At 49.8% G+C, this 24,757-nt stretch overlaps 1 protein-coding gene across 1 annotated transcript in view; it reads left to right on the top strand.

Annotated features, from left to right (window-relative positions):
* The window catches only part of MSH2 (mutS homolog 2), a 755,480-nt gene that overhangs the window by 564,420 nt on the left and 166,303 nt on the right, over window positions 1–24,757 (top strand). Inside the window, exon 13 of the mRNA XM_086927770.1 lies at window positions 17,620–17,824. Within this exon, the coding sequence (XP_086783896.1) occupies window positions 17,620–17,824 (205 nt within the window). The remainder of the gene's footprint in view (window positions 1–17,619; window positions 17,825–24,757) is intronic.

The raw sequence follows: 24,757 nt of genomic DNA, 5'->3' as shown, positions 1-24,757 counted from the left end.
ATGCGGTACTGATACATAGGCTGCGGGAAGCGGGGGTGTCTGGCCAAACCTTGGACTGGTTAATTTCCTTTCTTGATAACAGACAACAAGCCGTGGCTTTACCACCCTTTCGGTCAGCGGTCAGAAAGGTAAACCATGGCGTGCCCCAGGGCTCGGCAATAAGTCCAATCCTATTCAACCTATATCTTCGTCCTTTGATTTGTTTAATTATGTCATTCGGCATATCAGTCATCAATTATGCCGATGACACACAACTTATTTTTTCTTTCGAAGGCGAGGATGCGGTTTCTAAGGATACTTTCCACCAGTGTATGACCTCTACTGTGGACTGGTCGCGACATAACTCGCTCCAGTTCAATGGTGCAAAAACTGAGGTTCTTCACTTTTCTGTGGATCGGCTGCCTCGTCCTCTACCAGAAGAGTTCTGGCCCACTTCTATTTCTGGTGCTGTGGAGGCCGCCGACTCTGCACGCAATCTTGGGGTCCTGTTTGGCCCTTTTCTTCAGTTAGATGCATTTGTCAACAAAACCACTGCGACATGCATGCTACTGCTCCAGACTCTACGAAAAATTCTTCCGTTTCTCCCCCCGGCAGCTAGGATTGAAGTAGTGCGTAGTATCATCCTCAGTAGGTTAGACTACTGTAACACACTGCTTCTAGGGTCTCCTAACATCTTGATCCTGAAGCTGCAGCGGGTTCAGAACATGGCGGCTAATCTGGCCCTCACCCGCCCACGCACTGCCTCTTCATTTCTTGCACTTTCTGATCTTCATTGGTTGCCGGTGCAGCGACGGATCTGTTTTAACACGTCCTGCCTTGTTTTTAGAGCTCTGCACGGTCAAGGGCCAATGATGTTGCAGGATCTATTTTCTTGGTACTCCACTGCCAGAGCTCTTAGGTCTTCGTCGACCTTCCTGGCGACTGTTCCAAGGTTTAAAAGGGTGAGGATGGGTGGCCGCTCGTTCAGCTTTGCGGCTGCCATACTTTGGAATTCCTTACCGCTACCGTTAAGGAGTAGGCAAGATCTGTTGTCCTTTAAAAGGACCTTAAAAGTCATCTTTTCCCAAGGGGGCGTAGGGTGGATACATACTGATAGTGTTGTTTTAGGTCACAGCGCCAGGATACCCTTTGGGTGACAGCCGCGCTTAATAAGTATGCCAATACATACATACATACATACATACATACAAACATAGTATAGTTTGTCTCGACCAATTTTTTGGGGGGGGTGAGTTTAGATTTTACAGGGTTAAATTCTGGTATAGGATTCAGCAGCTTCTTATATTTGTCTAGTACATGTCATAATTGCTAAAAGTGAAAAAAACGGAGACCTATGCAAATCATATTATGCACTCAGGTCATCGTAGTATTTCATATGATTCAAGATCCGAACAACTTCCAATCTGGATATACTATTTGCATGCTCTTTATATTAGGTTTGCATTTGGCATCCTATTCATAAAAAATCAAACCCCCAGATGGAACAAGGAGAATTCGAACCTTCATGAATTTAATGTAGGGGAAAGAGAGATGAGATCATGTCTTAACCCACATGTGAGTACTATAAAAGGTTAGGAACGAATTGGTGAAACCTACACTTGTGTAATATGAGATCTTGAATATGAGAGTCAGTGAAGTAGTGTGGCTCACTGGTTAGAGGCGGCAGACCCGAGAGCAGAGGACGGCCCGGGACCAGGGTTCGATTCCCGGCACGGCAAGTTTCTGGACCAGGGTCAGCGGACTCGATAATTCTCTCGCCTCGGTGCCCACTCTGATCAGCGATCACACTCGGCAACTCTGGGCATTAGCTTGCCTCATCTTCACTAACGGCCCCACCAGACCGCCGGGGATGCCTGGTCTCACCCTGGAGATACCCATTAAGGGACCATCTCTCAGGGAAGCCAGAAAGGGTTTCGCAGCGCTCAAGCGCCTTGGGACCCTACGGGTAAGTAGTGCGCTATATAAATGCCAATACATTTACATTTGCCAATACATTTTAATCTGTGCAAAGAGAATGTTGATTATTGCTGCCCAGGAACCTCAAATTGCATCTGGATTTCATGGGGGTTGATAGCTAGGATCTTATTGAATAGTTAAGATTGATTACCTGTGTTTTTTGGCAGTCATTTGTATTATGTTTCTGTGTAGTAAATGTATTATGGCTCCTGTTCCTACATACAGTAGTTTTTAAGCTAAAAAGCTAAAAAAAATCCAGCAGATAGAAAAACCCTTCTTCCACACCTTTGGATTTTAACTTACATTCCTCTTTAATGTTAAAGTCAAATTTCTAGTTACAGCTTTGAAAATCCCGCTTTTAGAAAGTTGGCATTTTTCTGCTCAAACCAAAGGCACCTTTCTACCAGTGTCCAAGGACACGTTGCTATTAATGGCTCTCGTGTGGTGTCTATTCCTTCCAGACCATGAACGAAAGGGGCCTGTGTGAAGATGTATTACATCTTTCTGATAGGATGGTTTGGGAGGAGTTGTGCCCTGCCCTGACTACACTTCAAAGGATCCTGCCTATAGCACACATAAAGGAACCTGACACTAGGCCTTGGCTTTATTCCTCTAAAGAGATTGGAGCCAAATTCAGGGGGGAACTGGCCAGATCGAGTTTGGAAGTAAGCAAGAGATCCCTACCCCTCTCCCACAATGGGGTACTGGGCATACATTTAGCACCCTTAGAACCTCCTGGACCTGTGGAAGATTCAGGAGGAGGACTGCCCTGCTGTCTGAAGAAGGATGACTGGATCTGCTAACAGGATGCTAGAAGTGACTCCAAGGGTCAGTTGACTGACCTCCCATTTGAGCTATGTGGACTCAAACGTCCAGAGACCTTCTTTGCAACTGCCCAGCACCAACTGGGCCTACCTTGACCCTGCTGCTGAAGGACAAGCACAAGTTAGTTTAGTGACTTTTGTGGTTCACACTGGCCCAATCTCTTGCAAATACCAATTCCTAGAGACAATAAATAGTGTTCCCCAACCCAGCCACTCTCAACAAGGGCCTACATCTGTTGTCTGGATTTACCCTCTGTGTCTAACACTTCTTTATTTCCATCACAGATGAATCACACTTGTAGGATTCAATTTGCTTTTTGATGTCAAGAGGCTCTTGAAGCTGGAAAACAGTGAGTGCTATTTCAGAAGGACTGGACGATGGTGTCCATTGTGCTTGGTTTGATTTTCTAACGCAACTGAAGACTTACTTTGTTGATTTAACTTTGTAATGTCTGGCAATATGCCCCTTTTCTATGTGTCTTTCTTTCACTCAAAGGACGGGTATTCAAATGTGCCTCTCTACCTCTAGTTGAAGTTTATTGCTCTATGCAACGTACACATTTATTAAAAATGCATCCTGAAGGATTTCGTCTTAAACTGTGGGGCTCAGCAAGTACTCGGAAAATGTATGTAATGTAATGTAATGTAAAGTAAAATGTAATGTTTTACTTGTAAAGTGCACTGTTGCCAGCCGGCTTATCAGGGTCACTGTGGCTCTTTTAATTATCGGAATAATTTGTCCTTTTTTCAGAGCGGAAGGAAGAATGGAAGTGAGACAAGAGTTGCTAAAAATGTCCATGAGGGGTGATTTATATTAAGCGTTCATAGTGATGAGGTTGCCTTTAGGGAGTTGACAACACTCACTAGTGATTCCATTGTCAAGAGTTTGTAAACGTACCATGGGATACTTGAGCAAGAAGTGGTGGGAAGTTTCCCATCACATGTTTTAAAGGTGTTAATTTTATGCCATAATGTTTATTATGTTTAATGATGTAATCATTTGTTAGTGGTGGTGTGGTGTTTCTTTTTGTATGGAGTGACATTTGAAAGCTATGGAAAGGGTTTGAAGCAGTGCTTGAGAGCTTGCAGCGTGTGTTTTCTTCATTATCCAGTATTTGGGTGTCTTTCATAGATTCACATGCCTGAATCATTCCCCGTCGCCGAGACGGGAGCCTCCGGTACATAAAAAAGTAATGTCTTAGGACATACATAGAGAACATAGGCCGAAGGGCCTCCCCTTTGGGGCCTTTCCACGTCCTTGTGTAAAAAGGACCGAACTCTCATCGTTAGCCAATCAGCTCCGACCTCCCTCTAGAACCTTCCCGGGAGGAGCCTCCGTCCCTCAGATTTTCTACCGCACGTTGTGCTAGGGAGTCTCCAACCTGAGCTCTTCAGGTTTTTTTGCTTCGAAGTCTCAAACTTCTCTGGAAGTCCCTTTGTTCAAAGGAATAATTATCCTATCTTCGACTGCCGTCTCCCATGTCGGAATCCAATAAAAAGGCTTCATCCATGGCAGACTCGCAAAAGAAAGCCCTTCTCAGGGCCTGTTCCTCCTGCGGCAAGAAGCGGATTCAAGCGGAGGATAAGCACGATCTGTGCTTGTATTGCCTGTACCCTGACCACGTCCCTGACAAGTGTAGGGTGTGTAGAGCCTTCCCAAAGAAGACTGTAAAGGAAAGAGAGGCTCGCCTTCTCGAATGGCTCGACAGGCTTAAGGACCGAGACACTCTGGAATCTTCCGTAGGTAGTGTCTCCGTGTCCTCAAAAGTCTCCAAGAAGAGACCCAGGGAGCAGTCCCCTGGAGAGACAGACACTCCTCCCAAGAAGGCGCACAGGAAACCTTCGGAGGCATGTTCCACCACCTCCTCCGTGTCTGTTCGAGACGACCAGAGGTTCAAGAAACCCGCCCCATCTACTAAGCGGACCACCTCGGTCTCGACCACAGTGTCGACCACTACGGCCTCATCGCCCTCCGCGACGGCCACAACGACCACCACTGCGTCCTCAGGCGCACCGGTCTCCTCTACCATTCCTCTGAAGTCTTCGTCCAAGACGAAAACAGGACCATCGACGGTGTCCCCACTGTCTGCGTCATCGTCGCCTAAGAGGTCCAAGTCAAGTTCAAAAGGTCCGCCTTCGCCGAAGAAATCTCAAACCGAAGGATCGTCACCTAAACAGTCAAGGTCAAGTTCAAAAGGTCCGCCTTCACCCAAGAAATCTCAAGTGGAAGGCTCTACCACCAGTAAGTCGACGGTCCAAATATCCCCGCAGACTTTGGTGCCATCGACACTATCGGAATCGTTCAAGTCGCCAACCCAAACGGCGGGCGCGCCATCTTCACGCACGTCGTCGGAAGGGACCCCGGCGCCATCTTGGAAGGAATCCAGATTGGTCGAGGTCTCCATTCACTCGATTCCACCTTCCTCGGTTCCCCCAACGAAGGGGTTGACGCCCGAGCAGGAGCAGGTAGCACTGCAGAGTGAGGATTCCGAGGAGGAAAACCAGCCCGATCCGGCCACCTCCCTATCGGACGTTCACGAGGACCAGGAGGAAGTCATGTTTCAGGAACGTTCCGTAAGTGTCCGCACGGAAAACACCCCGATGATCTGTTTGCCCGTGTCTCTGGTCAACGATTTGCGCTGCCTAGTACAGGACTATAAGCAACGGTTCCCGGATGCCGACAGCGGAACCCAGGTGCCGGTCACCCAGGAGCAACCGTCTGCCTCGCGCCCTTCCGCTCTCCAGGCCCGACCTCGGAACCAACCCCAGCCTCGTGCTCGGCCCCAGCCTCAGGTAGAGGACTCCTCTGAGGACGAGGAGGAGGAGACGGACTTGGAGGATGGTGAAGTGCAAGACGTCGACTCGGACCACAGAGACGACGAGGCCGATGCTGCGTCATCCCACCATTCGTCAACCCCGGCATCCCCGCAACCGCGCCAAACTGAAGCGACGGACGTTGGGGGTTTCCACAAGCTGGTGGACAGGGCAGCTAAGAGGTTTCACATGGCGGTGGAATCCACGGAAACAGAATGCTTCCTCCATGATTTCAAGGAGCACAGCCAGAAGTCGGCCAAGTCTATTCCAGTTATAGACTTTCTGTGGGAACAAGGCAAGAAGTTGATGCTTACGCCTGCCTCGGTGCCTGCGGTGGTTCCGCGCCTAGACAAAAAATATAAGGCCCCGATTACCGCGCCAGCCTGCCTGACCGGCCACCCCAAACTGGATTCGGTTGTGACTCAGGCGGCCCAAAAGCAATCCCGCAACCCATCCTCGCCGCTGTCCGCACCCCCAGACAAGGAAGGCAGAAAATTGGACACCATAGGCAAACGGTTCTCTACCACGTCCGCCATGACCATCAAAGTGGCAAATTCCATCGCCCTGCTAGGGCGCTACAACCGCCAGCTATGGGAAGACATTGCCCCCTACCTGCAAGACCTGCCAGCCACGGTCCAGGACGAAGTGAAAGCTCTCCTGGCGGAAGGACAAAACTCAGCTGCAGAGATCATCGACTGCGCCATCGACGCAGCCATGACGGGATTCCGCCAGTTGGCCGGGGCTGCCGTGCTCCGCCGCCAAGGCTGGCTCAAAGCAACGTCCTTTCGACAAGAGGTCCAATCTAAGGTGCTGGACATGCCATTCGATGGTCAGTTTCTTTTTGGGGAGAAGATAGACGAAGCACTCCAGGCCATTAAGAAGGATACCGACACGGCAAGGGCTCTGGGCTCCCTCCAGTCCCGGAACCAGTCCTTTCGAGGTGGCCGCTCCAGAGGCCAGTACTCCTACAGAGGTTCCTACCAAAATCGGTCGTCCTACTCCTACGGCAACAGGAACCAGCCCCAGCACAAACAACAGAACCGACAGTCGTCCTACGGGAGGTCGTCCTTCAGAGGCAAATCCGCCAAGAAGGGCACTGGCGGCCGCCAGTGACCATTTACTCCAGCCAGTCCCACCACCGTCTCAATCCTTTCAAATTGGAGGAAAACTGACCCACTTCCTCCCCAATTGGCGAAAAATCACTACGGATCGGTGGGTACTACAAATAATTCAATTTGGACATTCCCTCGAAATTGTCAACACCCCTCCCAACACTCCTCCGCTGAAGCGTGCTCACAAACACCTGCACCTCCTTCTCAAGGAAGTATCCGCCATGTTGGTCAAAGGAGCCATCGAAAGGGTCCCAGCGTCCCAGAAGGGGACGGGATTTTATTCCCACTTCTTCCTGGTCCAACAAAAAGGAGACAAATGGAGACCGATCTTGGACCTCCGGGCGCTCAACGCCTTCCTTCGGAGTCAATCCTTCCGGATGGTAACGATCCAGGAGATCCTGGGAGCGCTGGAAAGGGGAGACTCCATGGTCTCCCTGGACTTACAGGACGCCTACTACCATATCCCCATCCTCACGAGGCACAGGAGGTTCCTGCGGTTCGAAGTAGCAGGCAGGCACTATCAGTTCAAGGTCTTGCCATTCGGCCTCAAATCCGCGCCACGTATCTTCACGAAGTGCTTGGCGCCGGTGGCAGCCTTCCTGCGGCAAAGGGGTCACCAGGTATTCCCCTACCTGGACGACTGGCTGGTGAAGGCGCCTTCTCCGGAGGGCGCGACCGCTTCCTCCAACGCCTGCAGCGCACCTTTTCAACAGCTGGGTCTGACGATCAACCTCAAAAAATCCTGCACTACTCCATCAACGAGGATCACCTTCCTAGGGGCTACCTTAGACACGGATTGCGCAAAGGCTTTCCCCTCGGAGGACAGGACCAACAAAATACTGTCTCTGGCCGCGGCGGTGCCCAAGAAGTCTCGCATCAAAGTCAGGACATTCACCTCCCTGCTAGGGATGATGTCCTCCTGCATTCTCCTCATACCGCACTGCAGGCTCCGCATGCGTCCCCTGCAGGAGGCTCTGGCAAGGCAATGGAAACAGAGTTCCGGCTCGTTCGAGGACATTATCACGATCACACCGGCCATCACAAAGGCCCTTCTGTGGTGGAGAAGCCGGAAACACCTGACGGCCGGCTTGCAGTTCCTCCTGCCGCCGGCACCTCTGGTCATCACGACAGATGCCTCCCTGGAAGGCTGGGGCGCTGTTCTATTGGACCTTCGAGTCAGCGGCAAATGGGAGGCCCAAGAGAAACTACTACACATCAACCTCTTGGAGCTGAGGGCGGTGTATCTGGCTCTGCAGGCATTCCTGCCACGTATCGGAACTTCCCCGGTGCTCGTCAAAACGGACAACACCACGACGATGCACTACCTGAACAAACAAGGGGGAACGCGATCTCTCTCTCTCTCACGAGAATCGCAAAAAATCTGGAACTGGTTGGTGGTCCACGGGCTCTCCCTCAAGGCGGAGTACGTTCCCGGGAAGGACAATACCATCGCGGACGCCCTCAGCAGGCAGACCTCTCTCTCCCACGAATGGGAGTTGAACGGCGACACAGTGGCCCACATCTTCTCGCAATGGGGAGCACCGAGAATCGATCTCTTCGCGACGGCAGGGAACGCCAAATGCCCAAGCTACGCAAGCTGGCATCCCCAACAGGGGTCGTTGGGAAATGCTTTTTCCATCGGCTGGTTCAGCGTGTTTGCGTACGCTTTTCCTCCGTTCCCGATGATACCGAGGCTCCTCAGGAAGATGAAGACGGAGCCGTGCACCCTGATCCTGATTGCTCCGTACTGGCCGAGACAACACTGGTTCTCGGACCTGCTTCGCCTCTCCATCAGGCCCCCGATTCACCTGCGACAACACCCGAACCTCTTAACGATGTCCGGAGGCCAGGTACACCACCCGAACCCCCGCTCGCTCAAATTATCGGCCTGGCTCCTGAGCACCGAGAGTTCGGAGACCTAGAGATCCCGCAGGACTGCAGGGCCGTACTAGCCAAAGCGAGGGCGGGCAGTACGAACAAGACCTACTCGCTGAAGTGGAAGAGGTTCTGCTTGTGGTGTTCGGAACAAGGCTTACACCCTCTACGGGTTACCCCAGTGCAGCTGCTACCGTACCTCCTCCACCTGGCTCAATCGGGGCTGGCTCACGCCTCCATTAAGGTTCATCTGGCTGCGATTTCTAGATTCACCAGGACCTCATCAGGGCCTTCACTATGGTCCAGTCGACTGATAAAGCAATTTCTGAAAGGACTCTACAGATCCTTTCCGAGGCCTCGGAAAGTCCCTCCAACCTGGCAGTTTAACTTGGTGCTCAACCAACTCATGAAACACCCATTCGAGCCCATACACCGGGCCTCTCTCAAACATCTCTCCTGGAAAACGGCACTCCTGCTCGCCCTGACGTCAGCCAGAAGGGTCAGCGAACTTCAGGCGCTGTCTACTCAGGAACCGTATCTCCAATTCAGGCACGACCGAGGGGTACTCAGGCCCAACCCTAAATTCATACCTAAAGTGCCTTCAGACTTTCATCTGAACGAACCAATTGTCCTCAAGTCATTTTTTGCGAACCCTTCCACTGCGGCAGAAAGGGCGCTGCATTCCTTGGACCTTAAAAGATGTCTCAAATTCTACTTGGACAGAACCAAAGATGTCAGGAAGTCTTCTCAACTGTTCGTAGCCTACAGCAACCCGCGAATGGGTTTGCCCCTAACAAAACAGAGCATCTCCCGCTGGATTTCATCAGCGATTGCGTTTTGCCATGATCAGGCCGGACGGCCTTTAACGGACCGAGTGGCTGCCCACTCTACCAGGGCGATGTCCGCGTCAGCGGCGCTCTTCGCTGGAGTGACGGTCCTAGACATTTGCCGAGTGGCGACCTGGAAGTCCCCGCACACCTTTTCCAGGCATTACTGCCTGGACATCGAACTGCAGAAGGACGCTGCAGTGGGACAAGCGGTGCTACGCCATCTCTTCCAATAAGGTGAGCCTTACCTCGTCCCGCCATCCAGGTATGCACATTCTTCATGGTTTTTCTGCTATATGCATGACTGTATATTACCATGTTTCTCTCATGTTGTCTGTAATTTATGCAGATCTGCTGGAGGTGAGAATGTGCTTTACCACTATGCATGTATAACTGCTGGCTACTCTGATTCAGGCATGTGAATCTATGAAAGACACCCAAATACTGGATAAGAAATGCGTTACTTACCTGTAACAGCAGTTATCCAGTGTTGGTGTCTTTCATAGATTCACATGCAACCCTCCCGCCTCCCCGGTAAGGACTCACGTACCTCTATGTCTACATTGCGACACCCTAGCTGGGTGCGTATGAAAATCTGAGGGACGGAGGCTCCTCCCGGGAGGTCGGAGCTGATTGGCTAACGATGAGAGTTCGGTCCTTTTTACATAAGGACGTGGAAAGGCCCCAAAGGGGAGGCCCTTCGGCCTATGTTCTCTATGTATGTCCTTAGGACATTACTTTTTTATGTACCGGAGGCTCCCGTCTCGGCGACGGGGAATGATTCAGGCATGTGAATCTATGAAAGACACCAACACTGGATAACTGCTGTTACAGGTAAGTAACGCATTTCTTATTGACTTCAAGGATGGCTTTGAACTAATAATCTGATTTGGCAGTGGTGCTTGAATTTTTAATGTAGAATTTTGTAATTCTTCTTTTGATTATAATACAGAGTGGAAGGTTTATAAATGTTTGGTGGTCTCTGTGTGCATGGTTGTGGCTCTTTGCATCTCCGCTGATCTGTGGATAGTGGTTCTTTTCTGGAGATTAGCGATTTTGGCTAGGAGTTGGATACTTTGGAAGTGGGATGGGTGTTTTTGGAAGATTGTCCATAGGCGTGCTTCACTGTTCACATCAAAATATCCACGAGTGAGAAGGCGAGTAAGGAATTAAATCCACTATTACTAGACCAAGTGTTTCTGGCCAACCTATCACACTCCAGAATCTGTCTCAACATTCATCTCATCAGCACTGTATACTCCCCATTCCACAAACATTGACCAGGTTCAACAGGAATATTATAAAATATTGTGCTGTTTGTTGTTTTTGGTGTACATTCATGGGGGCATAGGTGTAGAAATGGAGAAGGTTACCTCCATAAGTTAGGGTCTCCTTATTGAACCGAATAAGCCTTTGTTGAACATCTAAGATTGGCTTTTGTGGAGTAGAGCTGAGCAGCTTCTGGTCTTCCTAATTTTGTTGGGTCGGATGCATTACATACAGCAGATCACCACTTACTTCTAAAGGATAAGCTTAAAGAAGTTAAACCAATATCCAATCTGGCCAAAAGTTGGGTATGTTTCCTTCCAAAATACCGGTAACTGCTGTTGAAACTTACTAGCAGCATTCCAGATCGGTTTCTCCTAGTAGTTGGGTCCCTCATGGCTCATCACTGTCTCCATCTCTCTTCACTGCTTAGGTGCATGCATTGAAGCTTAGAAGGGGAGGAGAATAGTCCATTGTGGAACGGGATTTAGGGCGGGCCGGAATAACAGGCGTGGAGGCCGTATGAAGTGCGCTATGATTAGCGAAAACTTTATTGTTCACATAAACGAAACACAGGTCGTGGAATGAAAGGGGTCCGGGGTCGTAGAGATGAGGTGTCCGGGGTCCGGGAGGGTTCCGTGGGGGTGGTTACTGCTGGGCTGTGGTCGTCTTTTCGTCGTCGTGTAGAAGTGGTGTGTCCCTCGGAGGAAAAAGAGAACGAAAACAGGGCGGTTAGTTCAGAGGTAACAAAACTTCTCTCACTCCTATCACCAGCACCTGGGTCGTGAATGGAAGGGATTGGATAGGACGTGATGGGGTTGGGGTTGCGGGAAGAGGTGAAAGGGCAGGGGTGAGCATAAGCGTGAACGAGACGAAAAATAGTGCGAAGTACTATACAGAGTCGGTGCACGTTTATACAGTGAAAAGTGCTTCGGGGCGCTATTTACACTATGTACACCTCTATCAGTGGAAATAGGGGAAAATGGTAACGAGTTACTCACATGCCCCGCCGTAACTCTCCTGTGAGTTACGGCCGCTCTCCAGCCACCTCCTGAGGACGCCACCAGTCCTCACACCAAACGTCTTCCTCGTCTGCTTCTTCGTTCCGGTCCTTCGGTCCTTCCGCTGCTGGTTCTCCGGGGTCTGCTAACTCCTGCCACGAGCTCGCCGTTGGGAACCCTGAGTCGTTTGGATCGCCGGCTTTTCTACTCTCTTGCCTGTATCCGGTCGAAGAACTTCCGGGGTTAAGCAGGTTCACTTCCGGTCCTTCGTTAGTGACCCAACTTCCGGGATCATGGAGGGACGTTTCCAATCTGTCCCGATTTGGAGTTATCAGTGGAGCCTGTGGGAAGACAGAGAGAGGAGTAGTTCCGGAGGGGTAAGAGTCCATAGCGCTCCACTGTGTCCCCGATGTAGGGTCCAACCCTTCACATCCATCCAAAAGTGCTCCTGGATATTCAGGCCAGGCTAAAGCTGAGCATGTGTCCTAAAAGGGGTTACAATTTAAGTACTAGTCAAGACAGTGGGCATCCTAGCCAGACCACCATTTTGTTGACCTAATACGAGGAGTCTAGTCTGTGAGGACATTGGCCATTAAGAGCTGGTTTCTGATCCCTCCATGAAAAATCAAGTCTCTCAAGTAGTGAAAAGTTGTTACTACAAATGTGTGATGACTAAATGTTAAATGTCGTATACTTGTAAAGCGCACAGCTGCCCCAGCAAAGGGGCGTCCCGGCACTGTATACCGCTGGGGAACCCATCCTGGCTTTCCCTGTGAGATGGTCCCTCCTGGGCATCTCCAAGGTGAAGACAAGCATCCCCGGCGCTGATGGGGCCATTAGTAGAGATTAAGCAAGCTATTGCCCAGAGTTGCTGAGTGGGACCCATGGTTGGAGTAGGCACCGAGGCGAGAATTATCGAGTCTGCTGACCATGGCCCAAGACCCTGCCGCGTCGGGAATCGAACCCTGGTCCCGGGCAAACCTCTGCTTCCGGGTCTGCCGCCTCTAACCAGTGAGTCACACCAATCCACCACTAGTAACATTGTTCCCCATTTGAGTATCTAACACAGGACAGCCATACTCAGTGCTGTTTTATTTAATGTGGGGGCTATTCTAATAGCTGACCTACATGCTTTATCTCAACAGTTGGAATAGAGGATTCAGGCCTTATTGTAAGCTAAGACAAAGAGCATGTGTACTCTGAGTAAGCTTAATCTCATTGAATTGTAATTACGAATCGTACATGTTCTGTCATTTGCTCAAAATATAGTGTTCAGGGAAAAGCACCATTTATTGACAAAGACCTTTTAGTAGACACAAAGCCGTAATTTGTGTTCTTGCTGGTACCCATGATTCAAACAATCAAAATTTGAAAGGATTCGATTGAGTGGACGAATGTTTGATGTTATGCATTCTATATAATGGAATTAAGTTTGCTGGAGGCAGGAGCAGTCTAAATCCGTATATGCTTTGAGAAGACATTGAAGACCAAAATGATCGTAGAGTCTTAGTTTAATGCTTTTGTTATAAATATGCTTTTAGTCATTGTGTTTTTGTTAGTAGTGGTAATTGACCCAGATGCTCTGAAGCTGCTCAATCAATCAATCAATCAATCATAGACATTTATAGAGCGCTCTACTTACCCGGAGGGTCTCAAGGCGCTAGGGGGGGGGTCTGCTACTGCTCGAACAGCCAGGTCTTGAGCTTCTTCCTGAAGGCGAGGTGGTCTTGGGTCAGGCGCAGGTCGGTCGGGAGGGAGTTCCAGGTCTTTGCGGCCAGGTAGGAGAAGGACCTTCCTCCTGTCGTCGCTCTTTGGATGCGGGGGACGGCGGCGAGGGCGTGACTGGCTGATCGGAGGTGACGTTTGGGAGCGTAGAAGTTGATGCGGTTGTTGAGGTAGCTCGGGCCTTGATCGTGAAGGGCTTTGTGTGCGTGGGTGAGGAGACGGAAGGTGATTCTCTTGTTGACCAGGAGCCAGTGCAGGTCTCTCAGGTGTCCGGAGATGTGGCTGTGTCGTGGGACGTCGAGGATGAGTCTGGCTGAGGCGTTCTGGATCCGTTGGAGTCTCTTCTGGAGCTTGGCGGTGGTTCCGGCGTAGAGGGCGTTGCGGTAGTCCAGTCGGCTGGTGACGAGGGCCTGGGTGACCGTCTTCCTGGTCTCGGTGGGGATCCACCGGAAGATCTTACGTAGCATGCGCAGGATGTTGAAGCATGACGAGGAGACGGCGTTGACTTGTTTGGTCATGGAGAGGGAGGAGTCCAGGATGAAGCCCAGGTTGCGTGCGTGGTCTGTCGGTTTGGGTGCGGTGCCCAGGGCGGGGGGCCACCAGGAGTCGTCCCAGGCGGAGGGCGAGGTTCCCAGGATGAGGACTTCCATCTTGTCCGAGTTCAGCTTCAGGCGGCTGGTCGACATCCACTCGGCTACCTCTTTCATCCCTTCGTGAAGGTTGGCTCTGGCGGCGGCGGGGTCGTTGGTCAGGGAGAGGATCAGCTGGGTGTCGTCGGCGTAGGAGATGATCAGGTTGTGATGGCGTGCGATGGCCGCGAGGGGGCTCATGTAGACGTTGAAGAGGGTTGGGCTCCGCGAGGATCCTTGGGGTACTCCGCAGATGACTTCGGTGGCCTCTGACTTGTACGGTGGTAGGCGGACTCTCTGTGTCCTTCCGTCGAGGAAGGAGATGATCCATTCCAGTGCCTTCTCCTGGATTCCGACGTTGTTGAGGCGCTGCGCTAGGGTGCGGTGGCAGACGGTGTTGAAGGCCGCGGAGAGGTCTAGGAGGATGAGGGCCGCTGTTTCCCCGTTGTCCATCAGGGCTCGAATATCATCGGTGGCAGCGATGAGGGCGGTCTCGGTGCTGTGGTTGGCCCGGAAGCCAGACTGCGAGGGGTCGAGGGATCCATTAGTCTCGAGGAAGGCGGCCAGCTGCTTGTTGACGGTCTTCTCGATGACTTTGGCCGGAAACGGGAGCAGCGAGATGGGGCGGTAATTCTTGAGTTCGGTGGGGTCCGCTGTGGGTTTCTTGAGTAGAGCGCTGAGTTCGGCGTGCTTCCAGCTCTCAGGGAAGGTGGCGGTGGTGAAGGAGGTGTTGATGATGTCCCGCAGGTGAGGTGCGATGACAGCGTCGGCCTTGTTGAAGATGTGGTAAGGGCAGGGGTCGGAGTGGATGGAGTTCATCATGCGGACGGTGTCTTCGGTGATGATCGGGGTCCAGGAGCGGAGGGTGGTGGTGGGGGGCATTGGTTCGGTCGTGGCGTTCGTCGGTTGGGTGCTGAAGCTGTTGTCTATGTCCGCGATCTTGTTGTGGAAGTAGGAGGCGAGGGAGTTGCAGAGTTCTTGCGATGGGGTGATGTCGTTGTTTCCGGCGTTGGGGTTGGAGAGCTCTTTCACGATGTTGAAGAGTTCCTTGCTGTTGTGTGCGTTGTTGTCCAGCCGGTCCTTGAATGCAGTTTTCTTGGTGGCGCGGATCAGTTGGTGGTGCTTCCGGGTGGCGAGCTTGAGGGTGGTCATGTTGTCTGGTGTTGGCTCCCTTCTCCAGGCTTTCTCGAGGGCTCTGCAGTTCTTCTTAGAGCTCTTGAGTTCGTCGGTGAACCATGGGGCCTTCTTGCTGCCTGGTCTGCTGGGCGGGGTCCTCAGTGGGGCGAGTTCGTCCGCGCAGTTGCTGATCCACTTCGTGAGGTTGTCGGCGGCCTGGCTGGGGTTCGCTGAGCTGGCGGGAGGGTGCTGGCTCATGGATGCGGCGAGCTGGTCGGCTGTGATCTTGTTCCAGCTTCTGCGGGCAACCTGTTGCTGGTGGTGGTGGATCGTCGTTCTTTTGAAGGTGAAGTGGACGCAGCTGTGGACCGTCCAGTGGAGTCCAGTGGCGTGGGTGAAGGCGATGTCTTTGCTGGATGAGAAGACGGCGTCGAGTGTGTGTCCGGCGAGGTGGGTGGGGGTGGACACCAGCTGCTTGAGTCCGAGGTTGGCGAGGTTGTCGAGCAGGATGGTGGTGTTGCGGTCGTTGTTGTTCTCCAGGTGGAAGTTGAGGTCCCCCAGGAGGATGTGGTCAGCGGAGGGGAGGGCATGCGGGCTGACGAAGTCGGCGATGTCCTCGCTGAATTGTGTGCGTGGCCCCGGGGGTCGGTAGATCAGGGTGCCTCTGAGGGTGGTCTTCGGGTCGGTGTGGATCTGGAAGTGTAGGTGTTCGGCGGTGGTCAGGATGTCGTCGGTGTTGGTCGTGATGCGGATGGTGTCCCTGTGGATGATGGCGAAGCCTCCTCCCATCTGGTTGGCGGTGCGGTCCCTCCGGGTGATCTTGTAGCCCTCTGGGATTGCGATGGCGATGTCGGGCGCTGAAGAGGCGTTCATCCAGGTCTCCGTGAGGAAGGCAACGTCAGGGGCTGTTATGTCAATGAGGTTCCAGAGTTCGATGGCGTGTCTGTGGACGGAGCGGGTGTTGAGCAGGATGCACTTGAGGTGGTTGCTGCTGTTGGTTGGCTTGGCGGGTGCTAGTGCGGGGCAGGTCCGGATGCAGGTGAACTTGCAGGCGGTGCAGCAGAAGGGTCCGTGGGTGTGTCTCGGGGTGGCACGGTAGCATCCCGGGATTCGGCCGTCGTTGAGTGCGTTGAGGGTGGCGGTGTCGTATGTCCGGCGGGTCGTCTTGCATCGTCGGTGGGGGCCAGGGGTCCTGGCGCTGGGCGCGGTCCAGGCGCGGACGGGCGCAGACGGGCTTACCTTTGGCGCGCCTTCGGTGCACACTCAGCGCTCCCGCTGCGCGTTCGCACGGTCGCCATATATGGAGAAGTGCGAGGGAGGGCGGAGCAGCTGGGAGGCGGGAGCGGGGAGGGTACAGAAGGAAAAAAAGGGGCGGGGTTAGCGGCGGTGGCGGGAAGTGGGGAGCGGGGGGGATGAGACGGGGGCAGAAAACAGGCAGACAGGCCCTGAAGGGAAACACAATTACAATTCTAAACAATAATACAGGGGTACAAGGCACTAAAGGAAACCACAAATGCTATTCTAAACAATAATACAGGGGTACAAGGCAGGATAGCCGGTCAGGCGAGCACAGACCACGCCGCTCGATTTCAGGGGGCGTGGTCACGCGGCGGCAGCCGGGGCAGCGAGGCAGGCAGGCGGGGAGGCACACGCAGCAGCTGGTAGCCGTGCGGCGCGGGGGGTGTCCTAGACTCCACAGTCACATAGACGCAGAGCCTTTAAATATCCAATTTATGATCTTTATCTGTATTTAGGATTCCTTTACACTGGTGATAGCCCCCAGTGATTCAGGGTTTTGAACATATGTGACTCCTGTACCCACCAATCACCTCTTACTTGTAGGAACTTTAATTTCTTAGTATTAAAGTTAACCTTTGTTGCCCTTTATGATTTTCTTTACATTTCATTTCATGTTGCTGCATTTGTCCACCAGCAGCGAGTTTTTTCTCTTGATGCTGTATAATTAGTAAACTGACTATTATTACAGTATAGACTGTTGATTTAATTTTTTTAACTCAGAAATCAGATTTTCCGTTAGTGAAACGTGCAATATCAGTGAGGTGGGGTGTTGCAGAGGGACCATCGACAAGGAATTGGGCAAACAAACTAGACAGAAGCATGATTGCGGAAAAGGAGTTGTTTAAAACTAGAGGATGTCCTAGAAAGTGGGATAAAAAATGGAGCAAATGGAACATATATCGAGGGGATTTGTGTGTCTCTCCGACTACAGAGATGTAGATGACAATCCATGGTCGGTATACTCTTGACGCAAGTGACTGAATCGTCATTAATCGTTCTGTATTCATTTACCTGATGTAACAAAACTGAAATGTATGAAAACAAATGTTTGTGACTATTGGATGCTTTGAAACTAATACAAATATTTTTTTAAAAATCAGATTAGCATTTCATATATTCTTTCTATCTAGGTATTTAATGTATGTTAAATACTTTATTTTTGACCAATTCTTCAGGTCCTAACATGGGAGGTAAATCAACATACATCCGCCAGACTGGCGTGATAGTTCTTATGGCCCAAATTGGTTGCTTTGTTCCATGCGACTCGGCAGAGGTGAGCATCGTGGACTGCATTCTGGCTCGTGTTGGGGCCGGTGATAGCCAAATGAAGGGAGTGTCAACTTTTATGGCGGAAATGTTAGAAACTGCTTCCATACTCAGGTAAGGTAGTCTGCATTTTGTTAAAACATTATTTTCTATTGTGGTAAACAAAAGTATTTTCAAACCAGTTGAGCTGAATTTGATTACAAATACCATAAATCATAATATTTGTGAATTTCAAGGAAGGTTCTCAACTAACTGACTTGTCAGTACTATCTACAATGAATACATCTTTTCAATGAGTCATCATCTCGAAGTATCTTCAGATGTCAGAATAAATCCAACAATTTCTCAGGTGTTAACCCTCACAATTTGGTGGAAGCCAAGTGTTGCTGCAGTACATTACTACATCCAACATGGGCATCTATGGTGTCTGACTCATGACTGATGCTAGTGGATCTTTCCATACATCTTATAGTTGGTGCTGCAGACACCAAGAAGAGGGCGAGACCATTTTGATGCGCTGTTTTAAGAATCCAATCCAAAACTATACAAAAATTACAGTAGCAAAGCAGATAGACACTTCCCCTAGTCCACTCGTAAGGTGCGTAATATATTTGTACAAAAAACTGTGAAAATGAAGACTTTTGATTTATCTGGTTGCCCCCAGAGAAACATTAATCCTTCACTTCAGTTGTGATGACTGCAGAAGTAGTTTAGTTTTTCTCGGTCTTACGAGGAAGCCACAACTTCACTGAAATTCTTACGGTGAAGGCTTGAACATTGAAGCCCCTTTTCCACTTATAATGAAGTGCTTATAGATATGCTTTATGATAGCTTGGGGGAAACCACAATCTGCCATGCAGACACAAGCACAGGCCTACACCCTTTTCAGTTCACCTTATACTGCTGACTGAAGGGGTCTACACTTCTTTAGCCTTTCTATTTAGAGTCTAAACAGATTGATGCCAAGGGCTAAAAGAGTTAGTAAGCTTGGCTTTCAGGGCTTCTAGTGCCTCATTTCAAATTGCACATTACTCTAATGATCTTTCTGGGATGGCTGTTGCAGCTAGGCACTATGTTAGGCTGCATACCCTCCATGGCCAAATATACGGGACGCAGGGCTGTGATCCCAAGGCATGAATATGATCAATTGGCTTTCCCATGTTATGTGCAGACTTGGCTCATTGACCTGCTGTTCGATATGCGACGGTAAGCATTTCTTCAGAGCTAAAACAGACAGCCTACATTAGAGTTTCAATCAGAATATGGCAAACATCTACTTACCAATGCATTTTGTGACTGTGGATGCTCTGCTTACAGTAGACCTCGGTAATCTCCATAAATGCAACAACCTCGACTATGCTGCCTACTTTCCAAAGACAAAAGTGATGACCGGTACAGAGCGGCATAGGGTTGATCGCCGAGGTGCACAATACTGTTGTGGAGCATGCGTGTCAGGCTGAGGGGGATTACTTCAGATCAATGACTTCTTTTTTCGGCAATGGGTTGCCATTCTCCAGACGTGGGTCCCAGGCACTCCACACCACTTGGAGTCAAGCTAGCCGGGCTGATGAGAGGTGTTACCTCGAAACCGGTCCGGTCCTCGGATGCTTGATTCCGTTCTGGGAAGGACATGGCTTTTGTAGTTCGGACTGGACTGTTCCCATGGGGCAACAGGGTCAGAGCTGATTTGCATATCGCCATTGTCTAACCCAGGGTGGTGTGGAGTGCAAAAAAACGATGGATTTGGGCCCAGATCTTTTGACTGGGGGAGTGTGTGACATTGATCCACATTCAGTCCATCACTTGTTGTTTTTGCAATTGCCGCCCTAAGTGCGCTGGGGATGCCCAGACGTGGGTCCCAGGCACTCCACACCACTTGGAGTCAAGCTAGCCGGGCTGATGAGAGGTGTTACCTCGAAACCGGTCCGGTCCTCGGATGCTTGATTCCGTTCTGGGAAGGACATGGCTTTTGTAGTTCGGACTGGACTGTTCCCATGGGGCAACAGGGTCAGAGCTGATTTGCATATCGCCATTGTCTAACCCAGGGTGGTGTGGAGTGCAAAAAAACGATGGATTTGGGCCCAGATCTTTTGACTGGGGGAGTGTGTGACATTGATCCACATTCAGTCCATCACTTGTTGTTTTTGCAATTCTCCAGAAAGCCTTCACCTGTTGCTTTCCCTCCGCCCCCTGTGCAAATGTGTTAATGAAGGAGGTGTTGTGGATATTGTCCTTCCTACAATAAGTGGAAAGGAATGCTAGTCCAGATAGTTCATAGAGCTAGGAATGTAGTTACCTCCATTCTGTTTTAGACCACTTATTGTTTCAGCAGATGTTTCAGGAAATAGAAATGTATTCTGTCTTTCAATCTGAAGGATACAGATTGCTCATAAGTCCTGGAATGATAACCTTTTTAATTTGTGATGCTACCATTTAGTCTCACATGAGCCCCCTGGTGGGTATTTACAAAAAATTCTTGGTGGTCGCATTACCTTATAAATGCAGATTTGCCAAGTTTGCAGTGAACTATTTTTACTTCACATGCAGTCATTTGCATGAGATCGCTCTTTCCTTAAATATTAGGAGTCCTTCACCTATTCTGTTCCATCACATGCAGTATATTAGGGTACTAGAGGAAAAAAATTGTTGCATGACTTGGAAAATCGCCTGTCCTTTGCTAACCTAAAATACTCTTTGGCCTTGAATGGGACCTTTGGTCCTGTTGGGTTGGGTTTTTGCTCGAGCACCAGGGATCACAAGTACTGTACCCAGCTGGGCGCTACCTCTCCGAAGACCTTCAAGTGTCCCCCATTGATATCCAACATACTTCTACTTGGCCTACAATCCTTCACTAACTGTAACTCTATGAAGGTTATTTATGTCATTGTATGCCCCTGTGGTCTACTCTGTGGGCCAGACACAGCAGAAAATAAAGGCCATAATATTACAACATCAAAGCAGGGTACGATGTTCGGTCCAAGGGGCCCCGCTTGTAGAACACTTCTCTGCAAGAGGACACAATCCCAACCGGCTACAGTGGCTGGTTATAGAGTAAGCCGCACTGGGACCAAGAGGAGGGGCCATTGAGTCAATTCTTAACACACGTGAAGCAAAATGGATGATACGTCTGGACACCATCAACAATGGACTCAATGAACTGGAAACAAGTAATGCACAATTAGCCTGCCTAACCACGGAATGAGCAGGTCAGGTTCAACATTGTCCCTTTAACTATGCTTTACGGTCCCTCTATAGGGCCTCAATATAGTGTGCCTTTTCTAGTGTTACGCCCTGTCACAGATACATGCTATGGATAATACTGACCAGGCGGATAGAAATTCTGCCCAAGCATTCATTATTAAGGCCAATCGACACGTGAATACATGAACTCCTGTTTGATAATCAATGTGGCTGCGCCAATTGTGTTTTTATGTCTTTATGGGCCAAGAACCTGACGTTGGATAAGTGTACATATTGGGTGTTCTTTTGTTTATTAATTGTAAACGCTTGGTGTCACCGCTAGTTACATGCCCATTCCAGAATTCTATTCGGTATGAATTAAGTGGCTTTTAACATGGTGCATTAACTGGTATAATTCCGATATCTGTACACAATGATGCTGTCATTGCCCACTAGCACATATATGTACCTAATACTGTTTAGAGACACAGGTTTGCTCTAGGCCTTTTGTATCACTGCTCATTGGCATAGCTGTATTCCAAATACTGTTGATATACTCATGTTTGCACTACACATTATATGTCCCAAGCGGCCATGCCAAACGTTGCACAAATGTCCATAAATGTAGATTTCGTTTTCATGATGTAGTGTCAAGTATTTAAATTCAGACAATCGTGCTAGGTTTACTCCTAACTTAGACACTATGCTGTTGTCACAGTTCTATTATAGAGTCTGTATGTGACCATTTTGACTGTATTGACATCATACATCACCCACTCACGCGCTGTAGCCATGACAGGTGAGTCGGTCTTCAGGCTCTGCTCTGACGTGCATTTAGCTGCTCCGCGATTCTCAGCGTCACGCGGCGGTTTGAGCATTGAAATGCCTTGCTCGTAACGGCCCGAGTATATAGGAGGCAGGATTGTATCAGCCAGTTGATCTCATTCGGTGAACAATGAAGAAGAATATGGCGAGTGCTGCCAATCCCCCCTTTTAGGTTTCGCCTGGCGTTACTGCGCAAGCAGTTCGCGCAGGCGAAATCTAATGATTACAATATGGGATATAGGAACGTCCCCCGGCTTCCATTGGCTAGCTCCATAAATGGAGGCTAGCCATTGGAAGCCGGATCTGTCCGTCAAGGCCGGACCAGATTCGGGGGCGTTCCCGCAATTTCTTCCCTCTCCGATCGTCATGGCGGCCGCCCCCTCCCCCTCCCGCTGTCCGTGTCTTTCCCGCCCCCCCTCCCGCTGTCCGAGCCTTCTCCCTGTTCTGGGCACATGTGGTCGTCTCACCCATACACTGTCCAATCTCACGTGCGAGTAATTATATCCCCCCCCCCCTCCAAAAACACATTCGTTTTTGGTGTTTTCTTTGCAAACGACTAGTGTGAGGCAGGCGAGGGTGACGGAGCAGACAACAAACCCAAGTGTTGAGAGCATCCCAGCGCTTCCCTGCAGAACACACTGCACTCTCGACTCCCTTCAGCTGTGCAAAGTGCCCCATTCTTCCAGGCGCTGCCCCCCCGACGAGGTTCACCAGTTCCAGAGCTCTCTCCCCCCACACAAGCCGCCCCCACCCACCCTCACCCCCGTCACGCGCGTTGCCCCCTAGAGTGGGTCGTGTCACGTTCAAACAACTCCCTGTTCTGGGGACATGTGGTCGTCTCACCCCATACACTGTCCAATCTCACGTGCGAGTAATTATACCCCCCCCCTCCAAATAACGCTGAGTGGACGCGCCCCTCCACTACCAGCTGTCCGATCACACGTATTAACATTTCGAGCCCCCCCCCCTCCCTTCAGATAGCACCGAGTGGACGCGCCCTCCACTACCGGCAGTGCCACATTACACATACCACCATTTCTTACCCCCCCCCCTCCCCTAAGATATCATCCCTAGTACCAGCACCGCCCAATTACACACAATTCACCCCTAGCCATCCCTGAGTGGGCCGATCACCAGTCCCAGCACTGTCCAATCACACATACTACCACTTCTGCTCCCCGCCCCCCAGTTATCACCGGGTGGGCAGCTACCCAGTACCAGCACTGTCCTATCACAAATACTAAGCAATTCTATCCGCCAGGCCCCAGTTATCACGAAGTGGGCCAGTCCACTCCTGACCCATTACATATGTTAATAATCCTACCCTCGCCTCAATTATGAAAGACTGGACACTACACCACTGCCAGCGCTTTTCCTGATATTTCTACCAAAACCCACTGATAATCCTACCACCCAACCCCCCACAAAAAGCACAGCATAGTCACGTCCACTCTTGCAGCACCGGCCCATTGCACAAACTAATCTTTCTAGCTTCCGTGCCTCTCCCATTGCAAGTCTTGTCCCACCCATGACATGCCGAGGAGTGAATGATGCACCAAAGCAGGTAAGAAAACAAAAACGTTTATTCCAGAAAATAAGAGCCCATGTCCAGCAGCTCCTTCTCCCACGAGCTCCAACTACCCAGGTTGTTAGGGTTGAAACCCACAGAAAGATAAAAGCTGAAACATTAAATATAACACAAAATAAAACGTGTGGCGACAGGTAAGTGTATATGTACACAAAATAAATATAGGACTACATTCATTACACCACATCATCTTCCCCCTTTACATAAAGAAAAACACAGAAACCGCTTGTATGTGGAACCCATTGCCACCGAAACCTTAAACTATCAGTGCCAATGCAAATCTTTACATTTCACAGGCATAGAAAAATTTCGAGGGACTCTACCATTTTGTTCAAGAAAATCAGAGTTTGTTCGGTCAGCAGGAGTAATATATTAATTCCACAATCAGTGGGCATAGTGGTATTGACATTTTCTGTGAGGCAGAAAGAAGCCTTACACAATTCCTCATCCAAAGTTCCTTTACGTTTATTGACTTTTCTAGCTTGTGCAGGAGACAACTTAATCATCTTTTTCTCCACCCTCCTTTCTTGTTGAGTAAAATAGAAACGTTGGAAACATTGGTGCAGAATACATCGATTCACTCTTTCTAACTCTGTTTGGACTTTTAATAATCACCCAACCTGCAACTTGAATGTTTCTGTCTTTCATACCATGTTTACTGTCGAAAAAGGATTCATGAAGAGACTGTTAAGAAGAAGCTCTGTCAATGACAGCTTTATAATCGTTACATAGACAATTCCCATCTGTTGAAATTAAATTCCTGCCCCAATCTGGACATACTTTACACCTGGGTTCTCTTCTTCTAAGAAGACAAAAAGGAGAAATGCCTGTGGTATTGTGCGAAGCAATTAAGTATGTCCACAAATTCTTCCTCCATAATTCCCCCAAAGGCGTTCCAGTTGCTAGGGCTAATTGAATGCCTTCCTTTAGAAACTGATTCATCCTCTCAACTGGACCATTGGAAGTTGGAGAATACAACGCTGCCTTCAGATGTTTGAATTAATGAAGTTTTTCATTTCCAAAGACGTAAAATGTGTGTCACTATCTGTTTCTACCTCCTTTGGTGGACCTTCAAGTTAAAAAATGTTGCACAAAAATGTAATTACAGCTGTGGTGGATGGAGCAGATGTAAATTCAAAATAGACCCACTTGGAAAAGTAATCTGTCAAAACTAGTAAATATTTTTTATCAAATGTCAACATGTCAAATGAGCCTGCAAAATCCAAAGCTGCCTTCCACCATGCGTCTTCTGGCAAACGCACCATATGCACTGGAGTTTGATGTGTCGATCAGTGTTTGGCTGATATCAGGCAAGTGTCAAATTTGGCAATCCATTCGGACACTTGAGCATGCATGGATGGCCACCAAAAATATTTATTATCAAGATACCTTTCATGATGTATAATCCCCCCCCACCTGTGCAAATGGTTTAAGGGACTATGCCAAAGATTTTT

The sequence above is a fragment of the Lissotriton vulgaris genome, chromosome 6 (genome assembly GCF_964263255.1).
Source record: "Lissotriton vulgaris chromosome 6, aLisVul1.2, whole genome shotgun sequence".
Taxonomy (NCBI): domain Eukaryota; kingdom Metazoa; phylum Chordata; class Amphibia; order Caudata; family Salamandridae; genus Lissotriton; species Lissotriton vulgaris.
Note: the sequence above shows the minus strand (reverse complement) of the source record. Positions and strands in the feature narration are given on the sequence as shown.